The 20,480-nt window shown below is 42.5% G+C and overlaps 1 protein-coding gene across 1 annotated transcript in view; it reads left to right on the forward strand.

Moving 5' to 3' along the window:
* Positions 1-20,480, forward strand: part of FBN1 (fibrillin 1) — a 622,956-nt gene that overhangs the window by 270,082 nt on the left and 332,394 nt on the right. The window contains exon 6 of the mRNA XM_086958277.1: positions 13,492-13,689. Coding sequence (XP_086814403.1) covers positions 13,492-13,689 — 198 coding nt within the window. The remainder of the gene's footprint in view (positions 1-13,491; positions 13,690-20,480) is intronic.

Genomic DNA, 20,480 nt, shown 5'->3' on the forward strand with positions numbered 1-20,480 from the left:
GAATATGTATTTGTGTGGAAGAAAAGAACTGTAGAATAATATTGGTGTAGGTTAAAAGGCCAGTGAACAGTTGAGTTGCAGAGCCAGACTTAAAAGTCCATGTAGGTTAATGACTGCCCTTCTCCCATCTGTTCAACTGCCAGAGAAAGACAAACACCATAAATTATCTAATTATCTTAAGACAATTTAAATAGCATTACCATACCATGTGTGTGCCCCTGAAAGTTCAACCTCAGGCAGCTGGATAAACACAATAATCACAACTACAAGTGGGTAAAGCACTGTTTTTGTGGAAGCACACAACATCTGCCCAATCAAAACATGTGCTCCTGACTCCCAGCATGTTTGAAGGGCGAAAGCCCCTCTACAGTGATGCTGCCATAATTGTCTGGAGGCAGTTGTGGTGTCAAGCCAGACTATGAAAAGAAATTACATTTAATTTGGAGTTGGTTTGCCCAGTATACTAACTTAAAGTTATGAATCCATTTTTGTTCATTGCACTCCTTGACCTTTAGGTATTTGGCAATAAAAGCTAAACGATTCTTCTCAGTTTTTTTCTAGTCCAGAACAGTGAAAGATATTACACCAGTGTCACTCAAAAAATGTTTCAAGAGAATGCAGTGAGGCTGATTGCTGGCTTTGATTGTGCTAGTCCAAGTACTGTGTAGTTCTTAAGAAGGTTCTTAGACCGGTGGCAGCTGCTGCTAATTGACTCTGGTTTCCATCTTCTCAAGAGTCCATTCCTCCCAGGCTCTCAATTGATTTCAGTGGCTGGTGCTTAGAGTGCAAATGATATTTGAAATCTTAAATCTGATGCATACCTGTGAATATAGTACCATGTCTCCTTTCGAAAACATTTTTGCACTGGTCCGTGAGATATAAACACAGATGTGTCTTGTATGATAGAAAGAGGGTGCCTAAAGGAGTGGGGTTACTGTGTCATGGTTATGTATGTGTTATATGCCTCTCAGTGAGAATTAAAGTAATGGAACTCCTGGTTTCCATTGATAATTGCAGAACACTGGTAAATTACATGGCAACGTAGTTATCTTAAAGTGAAGGATGACCATGAGCAGTAACATATTAGTGTTATACCATCACACTATACTCACTTAGAGCATGAAACTGTCAACTACAACTGAAAAAGGTAGAACAATAGCTAATATCTGTGATCTAAACGTTCAACATTATGATAATTCAAGTCTTTCTATTTTTTATTCTTGATGCAAATACATTGAAGACCAATCGTATGGCACCTTGAAATAATTCTAAGCTTCCTACTAATCAAGGTTCTGTTTTGTCTCAATGAATCTGGTGTATTAGAAGTGTTACGTACTCCACCTCAGTACTGGGTGAGCTAAAGAGACTTATGACTGGTTACTTAAAAAGGAAAATGCAAAATCTTACATAGTTGCTTAAATCGATTTCTGTAATATAGAATTGGTTGATTTTGTTTAATATATTTTGTAACTTCGTGTTTTGTAGTACTTTTCGTTTGAATATCAGATTTTAGTGAATGAAAAAGCATGCAAAATAAGGATATATTACTTTTAAGTGATGTAGAAAGTAGAAACTAACAACTCCCATAAAGAATGTAAACTTTGTATTGTCTGTATGGGCCTTCTTGGTTGTCCAAGATTGGTACTAATGCTACCAATTGAATGCTGTATGGCTTCAGTGAAGATATGTTTACAACATGATTCACTGATTTTACAATTAAATGGTTAAAACCTTTGATGATCCTACCATTCAGGTTCTTAAAAGCCACTCATTGTAAGGGCTTTTATTCAAAATTTCTTGAAGGATTATCTATGATGCATCATAAATTCTTAATAATTACATTTATTACTTGTTTGTCTTATACTAGTATACTGTAAAAATGGCAAATAAAGCACAGAAGTTTTAAATCTTGACAAATGTATTAGTCCTAGCATACAAATGTGGCTTCGTTCTGATGCCTTGCTGAACGTCTCTTGCCATAGTAATGCCAGGATTTCAATAACTAAATATTTTTAAAAAAAATGTATTTGAAAAGTTTTATATAGCACTGGCCAGACCCGTAGGTGTAGGAGCGCTTTACATGAGAATCAGCGAGTTACAGGTTACATAGTTACATCAATTAAATCAAAGTATCATGGAGGGAGGAGGAGGGAAGGAAGCACAACGGTAAAACAAGGAAAACAATGTCAGATGACCGTCTGGGTAGGTGACGGCCGAGGGGGTGAAACCATGGCCAGACTCCCCTATAGCTGCATATGACAGCTCCATCGGGCATCGGCTAAGGTTGCTTGTGCACCGAGATAAGTACGGTTACATAGTTACACATCAATTAAATCAAAGAGTCATGGGGGAGGGGGAGGGGGAAGGGGAACACAACAGGGAAACGAGGAAATCAATGTCAGATGTCCGGCTGTGTAGGTGACAGTCGAGGGGGTGAAACCAGGGCCAGACTCCTCTATAGCTGCTTATGACAGCTCCACCGGGCATCAGCCATGGTTGCTTGTGCACCGATGTAAGTACCAACAGTTCTGGTATCTGCACAGGGGGCATCGCCAAAGGACTATTGAAAATTCCATCAGGAATGGGCCATGTAAATTCTGACTCTGTGGGATGTACCATGATCAAGGTTTCCGACCAGGGGGAATCTTCTTGGACAAATTGGCAGCACGCATCCCAGAGTTACTGGGAAGCTAAGAATTGCTGTTGGCATAATATGCACTCGAAAGCAGTGCTAAATGCCATCTTGAGATCAGGCATGACAGTAAACAGTATGCAAAGCGAAGAGATCATATATCTGTAAAAGAAAGTTGAATCTTCTGGGTAACCACATCTGAATGGATGAGTTCCAGATGACCTCCTCGAGAGAATAATGTTCATGAATTGATTAAAAGTACTTTACTATTTTTTTGTATATTTTCTGTTTAACAAAATAGTGTAAGAAAATTAATTAGCATCCTTAATGTTTGTCTTTGGGTACTGATAGTATTAACGCAGACTAGAATCTAAGATGAGCTACATTTTAATTAGTGTAAGATGTTTCCTGCATCATTTGACTATATTACATTAACCAATTAAACCCGGATTCTGTTTTGGGTTTGAAGAGTTTATTGTTTCAAGTAATTGTTTTCTACTATACATTGTTGAAAAATGTCCTCTTGGAGGTCTATAGCTTTAGCAACTGTCAAAACAGTTAACACTCTGCATAATAAAACAGAGTGGTATGATCAGATTATCACACTCTGTGAGCCTAAGATTGATGGAAACCTTGGAACTATGTTATGCTACAGGTGGTGTCCATCTGAAACTTCTTATACAAAATTACACAAACTTAGCTAAATGAAAACATTACAGATATCAGTGTAACAGCTGAGCATTTTTGAGAATTTTGAATATTTGTCACATTTTGAAAATGATATTATCAGCATCCTGCATAAGTGAATATTTTCAGGAACACACAGTGCAGACTTCTTGGCCCTTGGACAGGCTCAGGTGCATAGAACTATTGCAACCACAGACACTACTATACATCATGCAGTTAGTAAAGCGTTCCTGATTGGGAATCACATTCCATATTCATCATCAAACATGTAAAACTGTCATACACTGCCACCTAATCTATTATTGAAAATGTTTCACTTTTGGACATGGATTTCAAACTAGGAATTTTTGTTAACTTATTCTATTTATTGTTTTGAGGGAGACATATCAATACCCACCAATTTCCATAGTAACAATGATCTAATTGATTAGTCATCCTGGTTAACGGAACAGTATATTTTTTATTCGTTTTTAATAACTAATAAAAAAAAACCGATGTCTTCATTCCAGATTTAAACACTATCAATTTGGAAGGTATGCACCGGTGACTGGGAAAATTGCATATTCCCTTTATGCTTTATGAATCACTGCTTCAAATAAACTGTGAAACTTCAACATGGAACTGCACAAAGTGTCAGTGGGTTAATCAATCACAATAGGATAAGGAGACAATAATTTAACATATGTTAAAGAATGTGTGTTTATACCCATGTTGCTGAGAGTCTTTGGCTCCATGGGTTGGTGTAAAAATCGTCTAGTGAAATATATTGCTTAGATATGTATGTTGGATTTAAAGTGAAGTGCATCAATTAATGAATAATACAATGCATGTAGCAAGGGATCGTGTACTTGGAAGCGGAACGGTAATAAATGAAATATCAAGGATTTCAGTTATTTTTTACAATGCATATGTCATGCCTACTTAGATTTTTTAATAGTGCTTACATAATGCCTACATACATTTTGTACAATTCGACCTATATTTTAATTTGAAAACGGTTGTACTTACTCACATGAGTAGGCATCACACATTCAACAATCTAGTCTCGGAATATCAGAGAGTTCAATTAGAGATGGGCACATCAATGCATTTTGATGTATGACCATTACTCAATGTTTAATCATATTAAACAACATCCAGGACCTTTTGAATATCTAGGGCCAGATGTATCAAAAAAGTATTTTGCAATTCTCAAATAGCGATTTTTACTAAATGACTATTTGGTAATCGCAAAATGCTATATATATAGGATTCGCCTTAGATTGCGATTCCCTTAATATTACCTAGTAGCAATTCGTTAAATAGCGAATCGCAATTACATAATGTTACTCCATTCATTCCTAGGGGCCAAAAGGCCCATAGGTTCGAATGGTTTTGCATTCGCTAATTTGCGATTACCTAATTGGTAATCGCTAACTAGCTAAGGAAAAGCCAAGGATGCCCCGGGGCCTAAGGCCCCCCTGAAGCACCCAAAAAAAAGAAAGTGTACACATGTAAAGCACACCCATGCCCTAAGGGCATGTGTTATGTTATGTTGTTATGTTACATATATTTATAGCGCCCACGGATGCTCATGATTGTCCCGGCACGAAGCCAAAGGGGTATGGAGAGAGACTATCAGGCAAAAAGTGAGTCTTCAATTTCCTTTTAAACACAGCTGGATCCTGAATAGACCGCAGGGTAAGAGGAAGGGCATTCCAAGCTGCAACGGCCTTCACAACAAAGGAGCTGCCCCCTAGCCTCTGATACTTGAAGCGAGGAACGTGGCAAAGCGCAGGGACATGGATTGAAAGACTCGCAAAGGGACATAAAAAGAAAAGCGTCTCTACAGATAAGAGAGGGCCGCACCAGTAGAGAGCACGGTGGGCCAGAACCAATGATTTAAATTGAACTCTGTCAGCCATGGGGAGCCAATGGAGAGATCGCAGCTAATGATGAACACTGTTCCTCGCTGAGATGCCCAATAGCAGTCTGGCGCCATATTTTGAACCACCTGTAGACTTTTTAACAGGTAGCCAGGAATACCAGCATGAAGGGCTTTGGCGTAATCCAGCCGCGACAGGATCAGTGCACACGTAACTGTTTCCCTCGCCACCTGAGATAGAAGTGGAAAAAAACTCTGAGAGTCTTGAGAAGGCCGAAGCAGCAACCGACCAGTTTCTTGATATGTGTTGAGAAAGAGAGACCATACTCCTAAGTTTTTAACGGGTTTCCCTGTAGTGGACGGCAGTGGAAAGTTAGGTGGCCACAGCTGCTCTCGGAAATTGGGAGGGAACTTTCCAAATAACAGGCTCTCAAACTTTTGTTCATTACACTTGAGCTGTGCATCTGCCAGCCATTTAAAAATAGAAGTTAGGCAGTGTTGCGCCACTGAAACAGAGTTCGTTACTTTGTTCCAGGTAAAGAGCAGCTGGGTATCGTCCGCATACGCCATCTCCTGGGCCCCAAGCTCCTCTGCCAGATATATCAATGGAGTGACCTAGATATTAAAAAGGAGAGGGCTAAGGGAGGATCCCTGCGAAACTCCAGTAGTTTCTGACTGAGGGGAGGAGGAGGACAGAGGGAGCCAAATCTGCTCAGTCCGCTCCTTCAGGAAAGACCTAAGCCAACCCAAGACGGCCCCCGACACACTGATCCCTGCCATTCGTGCCAGATGAAATGCATGTGGGACCGTGTCGAACGCTGCAGAGAGATCCAGCAAAATTAATGATACTCTCCCGCCAGCGTCAGCACTCCGGAATGGCCTCCGACACCTCCACTAAAACAGACTCAGTGCTATGAGAAGCTCAAAACCCTGATTTAGCTGGGTGCAGGAGTGCCTCTCTTTCCACAAACTCTGTAAGCTGTTTATTGGCCACCTTCTCACATACCTTGGCCAGAGCCAGAAGGAGGGAGATAGGCCGGTAGTTCCCTGGGCTAAGGGGGTCCAAAAAGGCTTTTTAAGGAGTGGCAGGATCTTCGCCTGCTTCCAAACCTGAGGTACAATAGCTGTCTGGAGAGACATGTTGATAATGGAGTTCACTTCTAGGTTCGTTCTCTCTGCCACTGCTGCCAGGAGTCTGGCCAAACAGGGGTCCGAGGGCGAACCAGACTTAAGCCCCTTGAGAATTTTGAGAGATTCCAAGGGTCAACCGGTCTGAATACCGACAGTGAATGGGTGGAAATAGCAGGTTGCACCACCGGAGATCCCCCACTACTGCCGTCGCAGGGTGGGAATGCCACTTGGATAGTCTGAATCTTATCCCTAAAGAAGCAGGATAGAGTTTTACACCAGGCAGGTGAAGATGGAGTCACACTCGCTTGGGCCAACGGAGACGTGCAGCTCTGAACTATGGCAAGAATTTCTTTGGAGTTGTTACTGGCTGATTCAATGCGGGCTGCATAGAATTGCCCTTAAGCCAGAACGATTGCTTCATAATATATTTTGTGCATGTCTCTAAGCTTCCGCTTGGCTGCTGGGTAGTAACCACTCCTGCGCCAAGCCCGCTCAAGAATCTTACAATCATGCTTCACAGCTTTAAGGGCCGAATTAAACCAGGGTTTAGAGGGAGATTCCCTAGCTAGCCTGATCGGTCACTGGGAGGCCACTGTGTTAACCGCTTGAGACACCCAGACAGAAAACCCCGACAGGCACTCAAGCTCCCCCGACAGAATGGGCCTAGAGGATTCCAAGGCCAGCTTGAATTCAAGAGGGTCAATTTTCCCAAAAGCTGGCTTCCGGTAGGAGCGCACCAATGTCTCTGCATTAGATACTTCCCAAGAAAAGTAGGATATGAAATGATCTGACCAGGAGACGGCAAGGATCCCTTAGAGCAATAGGGACATTTGTACAAATTGGGTCCAGTATATGGCCAGCCTGATGAGTGGGAAGGCTGATGTGCTGATCAAGTTGCGCCAGATGTAATATGTCCAACAGGTCATTCGCCTCATTGGTCTGTGCTTGAGCTAGGTGGATATTGAGATAGCCCAAAACCATTTAGTGGGACAATCTTCCTGCCCTGGAGAGAATAGCGTCCCCATAGGACTGAAGAAACAATCCCGCCGGGCCAGGTTGCATATAGATCAAGGAGCCTCCCAGGGTAAAATGAGCTGAGAAGCGGATGCTGAAATCAAGCACCTCGCAGCCTCCCCAATCAGTAGTGTCCCCCAATCGAAGATCCCATTTGTTTTTATGAATAATGGCCACAACTCCCCCTCTCCCCTCCCGGCGGTCGGCTCTAGAGGTCTTAAAAGCCCACTGGAATGGCAAAAGAGACAATGCAATCTGAAGTAGGATCAAGCCAGGTCTCAGTCAGGAACAACATATCTAACGACTTGTCCTCCAGGACGTCAAATACGTCGGCATAATGTTTCCTAAGCGAGCTAGCATTACATAGCTGCCAGAATGGAAGGGTCCTTGGCCAGCTGGTTAGGAAGCTATCATTATTAGCCAACCATGGTGCCACGTCTCTCAGCGGCACCACGGGTAGCCAGGAAGTGGTCTGAAGGAAGGAGGCTTATTGCGTCTGAACCATTGGCGCCAGTTGCTGACAGGGATGAGAGCTTCATGGGATGTGAGCGGAAAGGAGAAACTGTGTGAGTGGAGAGGAGGGTGCAGTTTGCGTGTGCATGTTTTGTACATAGCTGTCTTTTTCAGATAAGGGAATTATAGTTATGAATGTATTGTTGAAGATTTATTATGGCTTGAGAGCTTTGGATGAGTATATTTGTGTTCCAAAAGCTCTTCAGGGATTGCTTCTACTAATTGAGATAAAAGCCTCAGAGCTAATTGTTTGTTAGACATATTTTGTTGTTCGTTAAGAGAAACAACCTGTCTTGGTGCTGATTCAGATTTTGATTGGAGGTTAGATGTTTCTCAATCTCTAAAGAAGAGTCACCCTTGTTGAAAAAAAATTGTTGTAAAGGACTACAAGAGAAAGAGTTCCAAGATCCTCTTAGTACTTTTTCTGCCTCTGAGATGAAGTTAATGAGATGTGCTCAGAAATGAAAAAGAGGATAGCCCAGTGGCCAATCCAAGTGATTTTCAGAACCTCCTCAATAGAGGCCAGCCCTGAACACCACAGTGAATTCAACATTTCTGCCGTTATTACAAATAGGACTTTTAAAACATTCATCAAGATCAGCCACTAGTTTGATCTGTGATTTGAATGGGAGCCTTTAGGTACGAACAGGTATTTGAGCCAAGGAGCAGTAGTGAACCTTTCTAACAAAGAATGTACAGGTCTCCATCCAAAGATAAGGATTTGGTCAAACCGAATTGCTGGAGGCGGAGCACATACATGATATCAGAAACTTTAAATAAATGGCTCTTCATTGTAAGGGGATATTTTAATGTGAATACGATTATGATGACAACAGGATCAGTTTACTTAAGCATTATAATTAATATAAAAGCGTTAATGAATATAGTTTACAAATAATGCTCCTATCATAGGACACACCTAGTAAGGTCCAGTATTACAATTTGCAATATGACTAATATGATTAGCACATATTTGATTTACCCACTTCAAACTGGATAAACTAGTAGCAAAGTAGAGAGTCAGGAATTCGTCAGCACTGACCTTTGTTAAGGCAGGAGGCTGGTAACCTGGCATGGCCAATGCACAACACACAGTGGGTGCTGTTTAGGGTCCACCAGATGTGTTTGGGCATTAATCACTTTCTTCAGACCTTTGTGATTGAATTCCCTGCTGCTAAACCCTGACTCCTTGCAAAACCTTTTAAATGTGCATCCAGATGAGCAATGAGATTCCAGAATCTATTAATTTATCTTTGCTGGATTTAGTCATAAGAGATTGCCAATGTTGGCCATGTCCTTTCTCCCCAAGAGCCTCATGCTCCTTCAAGTGAATAATCCTGATCATACTTTGGAGTTGTTCTGAGCCTGGTTAACTGTTTTCAGCCATCTGTGTGATTCCCCAGCTACAGTAGGAACCTTGTCATAATAGTTAGTAACAACCGTACGTTGGTGACTCTACAGTGAAGTGCACTGCCCTATACACATGTTCTTTATCTATCTGGTCTTAAAGTATTTTGCTAGTAATTTACCTGCACTGGGGTTGAAGAAGGTTGCACTAACAATTAGCTCAAGATTCGAGAGGTTACATTATTTAAAAAAAAAAACTCCTGTGAAAACATCCATTGCATCTTTTGTGTTGAAATAAGAGCCGAAAAGCTTTAATGGCGAGCATGAAGTCCAGAATACAATCCATCAATGACGATTTCAGGTTTGATATTTTCCAAGCAAAACAGACAGCCCAAATAACTTAGAACACATTAATGAAAGGGTCGAAACAACTAGCCAAAGTGGTCTCCAAATTTAGTAGGCAAATGTTTATTATTTATTGATATATATGGAGCACAAGCTTAGCAGGTAGCATTTCAAAGCTGTACGTCAATTGGAATGAATTCAATTGCCTAAACAATACAATTGCAATAAATTGCAGATTGAGTGTGTAAGGTAGGATTTTACCTATTTCCATGACACAAATGCATTACAAATATTTGCAGATTGAGGCATGGGGAGCTTTAGCCATTTACCCAGAATCGCGTGCTTTTTTGTTAGTTGCCAAAGCTAGAAAAAAAAGCCAAGGTCTTCAAATTTGCTGGTCATCAATCCAGACTATTAGAGAGTAAGACAATATAGCCACCTATTCAGCATTCCAAATGGAGACTATGGGCCATATGTATCAAGCAAATTTGCATTCGTAAAGGCCGAAATTCGCCGAATTTCAGCCTTTGCAAGTGCGAATTTGCTAAATGGAATGTATTAAGCAAAATGTGGTGCAAAATAAGGAATCGCAAAATTTGCGATTCCTTATTTTGCAATTGCATTTAAGGAATCGCAAATTTGGAGATTCCTTCAATGCAATGTATGTAGCCAAAAAAAATTGCAAAATGCCTTTAAGGAATCGCAAATTACCACCAACTTCTAGTTGGTGGTAAGTTGCAAATTCCTTGAAAAATGCAAATTTTTGCATTTTTCAAAGTGCCATGTGACGCACATACATGCCCTTAGGGCATGTATGTTCGCCACATGTGCACCCATGCATATTTCAGGGGTGCAACAGGGTGTCCTTTGCACACCCCTGCCCCCTTGAAATTATTCTCAATTTGCAATTAGCAAATTGAGAATCTCAAATTGAGAAAAACTTCCCATTCATTCCTATGTAAATTGATACTTGTATAGCACACTACTCACCCGCAAGGGTCTCAAGGCGCTTGTACGAATACCGCTGTGGAACCCATCCTGGCTTTCCCTGTGAGGCGTCCACTCCTGGGCACCCCCAAGGTGGAGGCCAGGCATCCTTAGCGTTGTGGAGATTAAGCAAGCTATTGCCCAGAGTTGCAGAGTGGGACTCCATGATAGGAATAGGCATCGAGGCGAGAATTATCAGGTCCGTGGAAGTTTGAGCACAAGACCCGCCGAGGCGGGGAATTGAACCCTGGTCCCGGGCCAGACCTCTGCATCAGGGTCTGCCGCTCTAACCATTGAGCCACACTTCTTCCTATGGGCCTCCTGGCCCTTAGAAATGAATGGGAAAGTATTCCTTAATTGCGATTCTCAATTTGCTAATCGCAATTAAGGAATTTTGAGTAATCTAAAAAAATGCGATTTGGTACATACATACCCATTTGCGATTTTCAAATAGCGATTTCTTAAAAATCGCTATTTGGGAATCACAAATGGGTATCTTGATACATATGGCCCTTAATACTTTTTTAAATGTCCTCAGGCCTCGAGGTAAAGTGAAGAGCTGGTCCGAATGAAATGCTTGTCCGCACACAGTGGTCAGAGTTTTGTTCTTCGACATGCAGCGGCTTATTAAACTATAAGGGTCCCAACCACCAGATGTGTTTATGAACTTGATAATGCACAAAGTGACATCTCTATGTTCCTGAGCGGGTGGAAATATTCGTAATATTTTCGTGCATAGAGAGTAGTGAATCTGTTTAAGTCTCTACAATGTAAACTTAAACAATCGCAGCTGTCCTTCCTTTGACAGGTGCAGTTGTTTAAAGGTCTAATGTATTCTGACGCCTCATCAGGTTGCAGGATGGGAGAGAATTGAGTGCAGTTGAGAGAAGGCAGTGTCGTATCCTTACAATGCTGCCTGACCACAGAAATTCGGTATCATTGAATTTGTAATCGCTTTAACAGCAGAGTAGCGTTCCTCTGCATATTTGCTGGATGTTGGTCGTTGGTTGACTATTCTACTTTATGGGGCTGGAGTAGTTTACACCCGTCTGTGTTGCTCTTAACTCTATTTTTCACGTTTTAAGGCTCAGATGGCAAAATGAGAATGGTGTTTAGGCCTGTCAAACACCACAATTAAGATTATTTTAGATGAGGGGGATTGTGTGTGGTTCATCTAATGGTATCAGACATTGAAGTGTATCTGTTGCAATGGTATGACGATGCCTAGTCACCAGCCGTCCACACCGTCTCTAATACGAATAAAGACCCTGTGAACTGTGCAACCCTCCCCATAAGACCCGGGTTAATTACAATATTTCATGTATAGTCACCAACTTTGGTTCTGCTCTATACCATTCACACCTTTTCCTACACATGCTTGCTCTACCACTGGGATTTTTTACTTCTGGGATGTCCAGTACATTTTGTTGTTCACTAATTGTTTCTAGTTTTGTAATTATGCTGAAATTGTACCAGGATTATCCCTTTTTACACAAATACTAATATTGCCCGTATCTCACCCTTTTAACCAGTATGCCCTCATTTAGAGCTTGGTGTGCAGGTGCACTGCTGTATATCAGCAGTGCTGCTGCACCTCTAAACAGGCGGTTTTACTGTTCTGTTTATGGCAAGTGAAGCATTCTGGGTAAAGTGACTGTCCCTGCTGGCTCCACCAATATAAACCTCTGTCCTGGTGACCCATCTGCAAAAGAGCAGTCAGGCCACAATGACAGCCATCCTGCCTTTTTGAGGGCAAAGCGACCTTCACTTCTTTTTTTCTGCACGTAACAGGGTAATTACTTTTTTGTTTAGAGAAAGCATACTCACATTATGGGAGTTTGTTTTCACTAAATAATACATTTTGTAGAGCGGGCACTTTGAACAAGTCATCCCATCTCAAAACCTGCAATGATGTGAGGGTTACCACTGCTGGTGTGGCTGTCAGACAGGCAGATATCTCTCAAAAGGGATGACCAGTCTGTGCTTGGGTGGTGGAGGCCATTGCCTCTGCCCCGGCAGATCACCCAGTAGGGTTGAAGTCACCTATATAGTGGTAGAGCACTGGATACTGCTATGTTTTCCACTCATAGGTTGTCTATATGCTCCACTTGTTACATATTCAACTTAAGTGTCTGATGTTATGTTCTACCTATGTTGAACATTCTGCCAGTAAATTGAGTTGTGATGGGAAACTGGTATTTAATGTTGAACTCATTGCAGCCATAATAAAATGACAGGAATTGCACATAATAGAGGGACAATGGCCCACTTCACCTTTGTCTGCCACATTTCTGGGATCAAACATGGGGGAATGATGGCTTGATGTTCTGCTACTACTGTAATGGAAGCTGTTCTTTTAGGTGTCTTAAAGCTGCATCGGTCAAACGCTGTCCTAAAGCCACAGGTTCTACCTACTGGTTGCTCTTTATACAAAACTGGAGAGCAGGGGGAATGTGCACTACAATCCACTGTAGGCCTTTGGGTCCGCGGGGGTCACATCACATATGTCACTGGCTCACCCTTTTTGACGTCAAGCATGTGGTCATGTGATAAGCCACAGAAAACAGGATACAACACTGGTTTTCTTTTTCCTGGTGGTGTTACAAAACCAACAGAATGACATTTCTAGATCTTAATTTAATTTGTGGATCACAGGACTGACTTTGGCAGTCTATGTGGCATACCTGTACTGGGCATGACCCATCCTGATGGGGAGCAAGGTTGTTGGAGGTATACATGTCTACTGTCATAACCACATCCTACACATTCTAACACATTCATGGAGCTTTAAGTCAACTGAGCCCCATTTATGTACCCTAATATGACTCTAATGCTACTTGCCCCTCTGAGATGGTGCCCAATGTGTCCTTTGTCTGGTGATAGATAAGAAAGCTTTAAGAGAAGTAAAATGTTATCTATTGATGTGCTATTTAAACCTAACAGGAACCTCTTTCTTTTTGTCTACATTCAGATTACAGAACTGGGCCCTGCTTTACTGTGGTAAGCAATCAAATGTGCCAAGGTCAACTCACTGGAATTGTTTGCACCAAAACCCTTTGTTGTGCCACCGTTGGAAGAGCATGGGGCCACCCCTGCGAAATGTGTCCCGCCCAGCCCCACCCGTGTCGCCGCGGCTTCATTCCAAATATACGAACAGGAGCCTGTCAAGGTAAGCATGGCCCACCCTTCCCCCAGGGGTGCTTGAGGCTAAGAGTGGGTTGACCCTGAAGGAGTTACTTTGGCCTAGATAGCCTGTCCTAACTCCTTCTACAATGCAAGTAGGGTGGATGGAAAAGTCGCATCAGAGGCATTACTTCATGATTCACTGAAGCTGCTCATGGAAGTAAATTCGTGACTTGGGTCTTGAAGAGCAGCCAACACTATAATGAATTTCTGACTGCCAACAACTCCCTCATTGGATCACCTAGCGCTGCTCAAGAGCTTGTTCTGTGGGAATGGATTTTATGTCAACCAGTTTAAAAAGGCACATCATTTGTGAAAGTAATTTTGATGACTATTACAGTCTCTCATTTTCCATTCTTAAATTGAAACAGTGACAGTCCGGCTTGTACAATGGATCTCCTGAAACTGGTAGCATGCCACGGTCTGCATTTCATCTGGGTATACATCTGCTGTGAAATCTGCTCTCGGTTCACATCCCCGAACCCACGCAGATGTTGCTTACTTGTTTCAGAACATGCCTCACGATAGAAAACCCTTACACGGCTTTTGGCTTTTGTTCCAATGCGTCCAGCTGTATAAATTCTTTTATTGTCTGGATGTCTGGTTTTTGGAAGGAAGCATTAGAAAGTTAAAAGGTGGAGTCATGTACTTAACTCTTGTGCAACCTAGATTCCTAGGTTTATAATTGTGAGCGTTTTTGAAAGAAAAGAAAAGAAGGCAAAACTGAAGTAAGAGATTCTGCAGCAGGGTGCCTAGTGATTTTCTATTTTTTGTTTTTTTGGCCCATTTTCCTTAGAAACGTTTCTCTTGGGAAGGATCCCTCGTTTGATAGCTGTCTGCTCTCCAGAGATATCTGAGCCCTAGTTTGTTGTGATGGCGTTCAGTTTCTCCAGCTTTTGTTTTAAGAGGGTGGGGCACGAAATCCATCGCCATCACCTTGCGTCTGGACAGGATTAACTATTCGATAACATGCCGAGGGGAGCAGGCGTTTTTTCCACTCTGTCAGAAAAGTTGCTGCTTTTCTGTCTCTGCTGTGGAAACAGATTCAAAGACAATTTTGAATACAGCTTCGCAGCCGTGCCGGACGTGACCAATGCTATGCACCGGCAGCCATTTTTAGGTCAAAGCCTACCAGACAGCACAGCTGTCTCATTTGCTAACGACATCTTGAGGTCATTCGGAAAGTTTGAATGGGAATGCATTTTGCCTATTGCGTACCACTGGCTTTGTAACTCAAATTTGTTTGCTTTCTATGGACTGGCTCTTTTTGTTTTAGGCAGTCCATCCTCATTTCATCCCTTCCATTGCTCAAACCCTATTTACCGTATTCATACACCAGTACTGGAATTCTGAACACAGGTCTTTAATCTTTTTCTTAACTTGTTACATTTATTGTGCAATCGAAGACAGAGGTCAGTTGTCGGGCTCTGTCTTCCAGGGAGCTTGGTGTTTACTTTTCTTTCTCTGACTACAAAATGACAGGATTAAAATGAATTTAATTGTAATAAAGGAGGGAGGGAGAGAAAAGTGGATTCAGTCTCCTCAGATACGTTTCATAAACAAAGTGGAATCTACTTGGATAGTGGTAGTGATCCCTACAGTGGTAGAGAGCACTCAGTGTTGTTAAAATACCCCTCACACACCAACAGGCCCCTTGGTATCATGCGTCATCATCGGCGTCTTCGCACCCCTCTACGGAATGCGGCATGCTACGACCGACGACTACGTGGGAGCACTATTCTTGGACTATGTGTGGGTGTGTGTGGGGAATAGAATGTACGTGAGTGGTGGGTTAAGTGATGGTTAAAAAATACCTGGCTCGTGGGGTGAAAAATAGACTTTTATTAATCCCCCGACTGGTATCATGTTAGTGTATAATTATGTACATCAACCTCATATGTGCATCTACATGAACATGTTTCGAGTGAAAAACTCCTTCTTCAGGACCGGGTTTGCACAAAGATCTTCACCTTACTCACATGAATGTAAATGTAAAAGTGTATTATACAAAAAGGAAGTGAACTATAGGTGATATGTACCTAGTATGTAGTTCAAAGTCGTAGTCTATCATCGCCCAATTGGCGTATGTTAAAGACCTAGAGGGAGAAAAAGCACATTAGATACTTGTTCTCATGATAATCTATAGCTATCTTGCAGGTTGCGGTGACCTTAGGAAAGAGTGAAGGGTTGCCTATTCCTACATACATATATTATGCCTTAAGTGATCGTGCACCCTGTAAAGTAAAGTGACAAAGACTGGACAAAACACACATATAACATTAAAAAAAACACGTATTCGTTTTTTGCATTCCTGTGATGTTTGGAGGGAAAAACACAGGAAAGCGATTGTCTTACTTTTTGATATTGATTACATTGCTCCATGAGTGTATTGGGGGGTTTCCATCTGGCCCAATTTGTAGCGATCTGAAAATGTGAAAATAGGCCGTTTGAGTTCTCCTACTTACAGAGTCCATCTGTTGCCCTCCTCTTTCAGGGTTTTAGTTAACTCACAGTTATTCAAGAGATCTGTCCTCTTCCCCTCAACGCGGCTCCGGATGATAATCCCGCTGTGGGGAGAGGTGTGCCCTTATATACTGTCATGATGTATTTTAATTGCCAATTGATTCGTAAATTGAAGGTGGATATATGCCTAAACAAGGGCTGCTTGGTACCCTTATGTCTTTGTTTACCGGTAATGCGCAAGTGCTCAATGTTTCAGTTCTGCGCTTGCGCAGTAACAGTGCCCCGTAAAAGTGGGTTAGCGCGTGTGCCGGACTGAGAAGATATTTCGCGCATGCGCGGCATGGGTGAAAACGCTGGTTTCAGTATTTTGCAAGCAATCATAGCCTTGTTTATAAGGGCGCTTTCCTGTGTTTTTCCCTTCACACATCACAGGAATGCAAAAAACGAATACGTGTGTTTTTTAATGTTATATGTGTGTTTTGTCCAGTCTTTGTCACTTTACTTTACAGGGTGCACGATCACTTAAGGCATAATATATGTATATAGGAATTGGCAACCCTTCACAATTATCTAATGTGCTTTTTCTCCCTCTAGGTCTTTAATATACGCCAATTGGGCGATGAGAGACTACGACTTTGAACTACATACTAGGTACATATCACCTATAGTTCACTTCCTTTTTGTATAATACACTTTTACATTTACATTCATGTGAGTAAGGTGGGGATCTTTGTGCAAAACCCGTCCTGATGGAGATTTTCACTCCGTAAAATGTTCATGTAGACCCACATATGAGGTTGATGTACATAATTATACACTAACAACCTCTCACTGCACCCCTTTTAATGATACCAGCCGGGGGCTTAATACAAGTCTATTTTTCACCCCACGAGCCAGGTATTTTTTAACCATCACTTAACCCACCACTCACATACATTCCATTCCCCACACACACCAACACATATTCCAAGAATAGTGCTCCCACGTAGTCGTCAGTCGTAGCATGCCGCATCCCGTAGATGGGTGCGAAGACCCCGATGATGAAGCATGACACAAAGGGGCCTGTTGGTGTGTGAGGGGTATTTTAACAACACTGAGTGCTCCCTACCACTGTAGGGATCACTACCACTATCCAAGTGGATTCCACTTTGTTTATGAAACACATTTGGGGACACTGATTCCACTTTTCTCTCCCTCCCTCCTTTGTTACAATTATGTCCTAGACAGCGCACAGCTGTGGGAGTTTTTTGAACACACATAACTATAGATCAAACACACGTTTTTTCCATCCATTACTCTCATTACTCAACTGATATCGAAATGGAAGACGAATATGGTCTAACTTTTGGGGAAGATGACATCGATAGAATACTAGCAGCCGTGAACCCTTTTGAAGGTCTGAGTAATAATGACCCGGGCCCTGCAGTGGCAGACTGGGATGAACTCACCAACTTAAGAAAGACTCAGATAAGGGCAGCATTGCACGGGCTCCTAATGACGGAGTACTTGAGGAACAAAATAGCTCCTCAGGGTCTTATTGTAAAGAATGAACCCTTCATTTTCCAAAATGATCTTATATTTAAGAAAGCATGGTCCTTGATCTCCTGGCACTGCACAAGGGATTGGCTAGTGCTGATTGTACAAACGGCCACAAGAATAGCACAAGATCTCAAAGTAGACATTCAAAAGATTGAAGTTCAGTTAAAAGCATTCATTAAACCAACAGCCCTGAAAAAAAGGCTAGAAGAACTGAATGAGCAGATGTCTGATTTCGAAATGACACTGAAACAAAGTAAGTTTAACAAACTTAAGAAGGACAAAGATCGGTTCACAGCTGAGAGGGCGAACCCTTACACAAAGGCTGACTATGTAGCAAAAAACAACATAAGTGACACAGACAGTGTGGGATCAGATGGCAGCTCTTCAGGCTCTAGCACAAGCAGTTATCAGCAGAATAGATACCATAGAGGAGGGTATAGACAGCAAAGACCACAATACCCACGCCAAAGAGGATGGAGGGGTTACCAAGCTCCCCCACAATACAACCCATTCCAGGGCCAACCCCAATACCCACAATATCAGTACGGCCCTCCACCAATGGGACCAATGTACCAACAATGGGCACCCGATTTCTCTGGAGGAGCTCCAAACCAACAGTCTTTTTTAGGGTGGGGGGCCAGGATCACGAATAGGCAGGAACAAGAAAGGGAACAATGTGACCTGGCAACCAGAAGAAGTTACGGACTCCAGGGTGAACACCAGGAGCATGACCGGGACACAGGCCAATCAAGTCTCCACGAGCAAGAGGGGAACCTAGTGATTAATATCACTCCATGGCCACTCACAGAGATACAAAACCAAGTACTAAACAAAGGACTTGGGTATGTACCCACAAATAAATTGGACACTTTCAAGTTACATACAGAAGTACAGAACTTCATAAGAGGCATCAAATTGTAAGCGTACGTCTGCAATCGAGATACAACACCAGACAGTTCTGACACAGGTTTAAAACCCAAGTCAACATTCACTCCTCCCGACAATGCATTCCCAGTGGAAGTATTGGCTTTCGAAAAAGCCTTGATGGTGGAACTCAGTAAGCTGGATACCACTAATCACAATAACTTTCACAACATGAGCAAGAAGGAGAATGAGGCCATAAAAGAACTATCCTCAAACAAGGAACTGACAGCCAAACCAGCTGATAAAGGCGAGGCAGTGGTGATTCAGACCACAGCTGCGTATGACCAGGAGTGCAGGAGACTCTTGTCTGAGAGAAGAAACTATCAGATCCTAACGAGTGACCCCACGGAACCCCTACGTATCACGATAGGGGCCATGGTAGAAGAGGCTTTAGCACATGATTGGCTCACTAGAAAAGAGGCCGAATTACTTACACAGAAGGACCCTAGAACACCATACTTCTATAGCATACCAAAAGTACACAAGAACCTTGAAAACCCACCTGGTAGACCCATTGTCTCGGGTATTATGTTAATCCTCGAACCGTTGTCTAAGTTTGCTGACGCTTTTCTGCGTCCACTAGTCCAGGCCACAGATGCGTATCTGAAGGATACCAAAGCTGTACTCCAGCTACTGAGGGACCCCCCCCTTTGATCCAGACTCTCAAATGCTACTTAGTTTAGATGTGGAGAGTCTTTATACCAGCTTGCCCCACGACGTGACTCTCCTCATCATAGAGGAAGTACTCCATTCAAAAACATGGAGATACCAAACTCCGCGAGGGGTAGTCATGGAATGCATTACCACCGCACTTACCAAGAACTTTTTTGAATACCAGGGCACTATCTACCTCCAATGCCACGGAACCAGCATGGGCAGCACTTTCGCGCCAAGTCTGGCCGGACTGTATGTTCATCATCTAGAGTCCACCAGGACCCTCCATCAAAGCAACCCCTTCAGGGACAGAATAAAAACATGGAAAAGATATATAGATGACGTCTTGGTCATCTGGAATGGGGACAGCCAGACAGTTGTGGATTTTCTGACATGGCAGAATAATCAGAATGCATACCTGAAGTTCACCCACTCTATGTCCAACGAATCTATGGTCTTCCTCGACCTTAACATCTATCATGACTCAGGTTTCCTAAAAACAGACACACACTTCAAACCAACGGCAAGGAACTGTCTGTTGCGTTTCGACTGTTTCCACCCTCGCCACCTCAGAGAAAGTGACATAGGCAAATACAAGGCACAAGCCCAAGATCTCAAGATAAAATTACAACAGAGACAATATCCCGACAGAGTAATAAACGCTGCAATGAAGAGGGCACGAAATAACAATCGTGAGGCCCACTTGGAAGACAAAGTACCCAAAGACAACATTCAAGAGAGGCCAGTGTGTGTCACCACATATAGCACACACTCAAACCAGGTGTCAAAGATGATAAATAAACATTGGAGAATACTGACAAGTGGGGCTCTCGATCTAGAGAAACCACTTTTTGCCCATAGACGAGGAAAGAATCTCAAAGACATCCTTGTGCATACCAGACCAAAAACAACACCGTGCCAACAGCCTAGGCTGCAGGGGATACAAGGGCACCATCCCTGTGACAACTGCAACAACTGCCACCTCACAAAAAAGAGCCGGGACCTCACTTTCAGGAATGGGAGTAAGTGGGAGCAACGTAATTTCACGAATTGCAACAGTAAAAACGTAGTATACCTAATTACCCGCCCATGCAGTTTGGAATATGTGGGCATGACCACAAGGGCTGTAAAAGTGAGAATTAACGAACACAAGAGCAATGTCAGGTGTAAAAAAAACACAACAAAGATGGCAGCCCA

The sequence above is a fragment of the Lissotriton vulgaris genome, chromosome 2_1, assembly GCF_964263255.1.
Source record: "Lissotriton vulgaris chromosome 2_1, aLisVul1.2, whole genome shotgun sequence".
Taxonomy (NCBI): Eukaryota; Metazoa; Chordata; class Amphibia; order Caudata; family Salamandridae; genus Lissotriton; species Lissotriton vulgaris.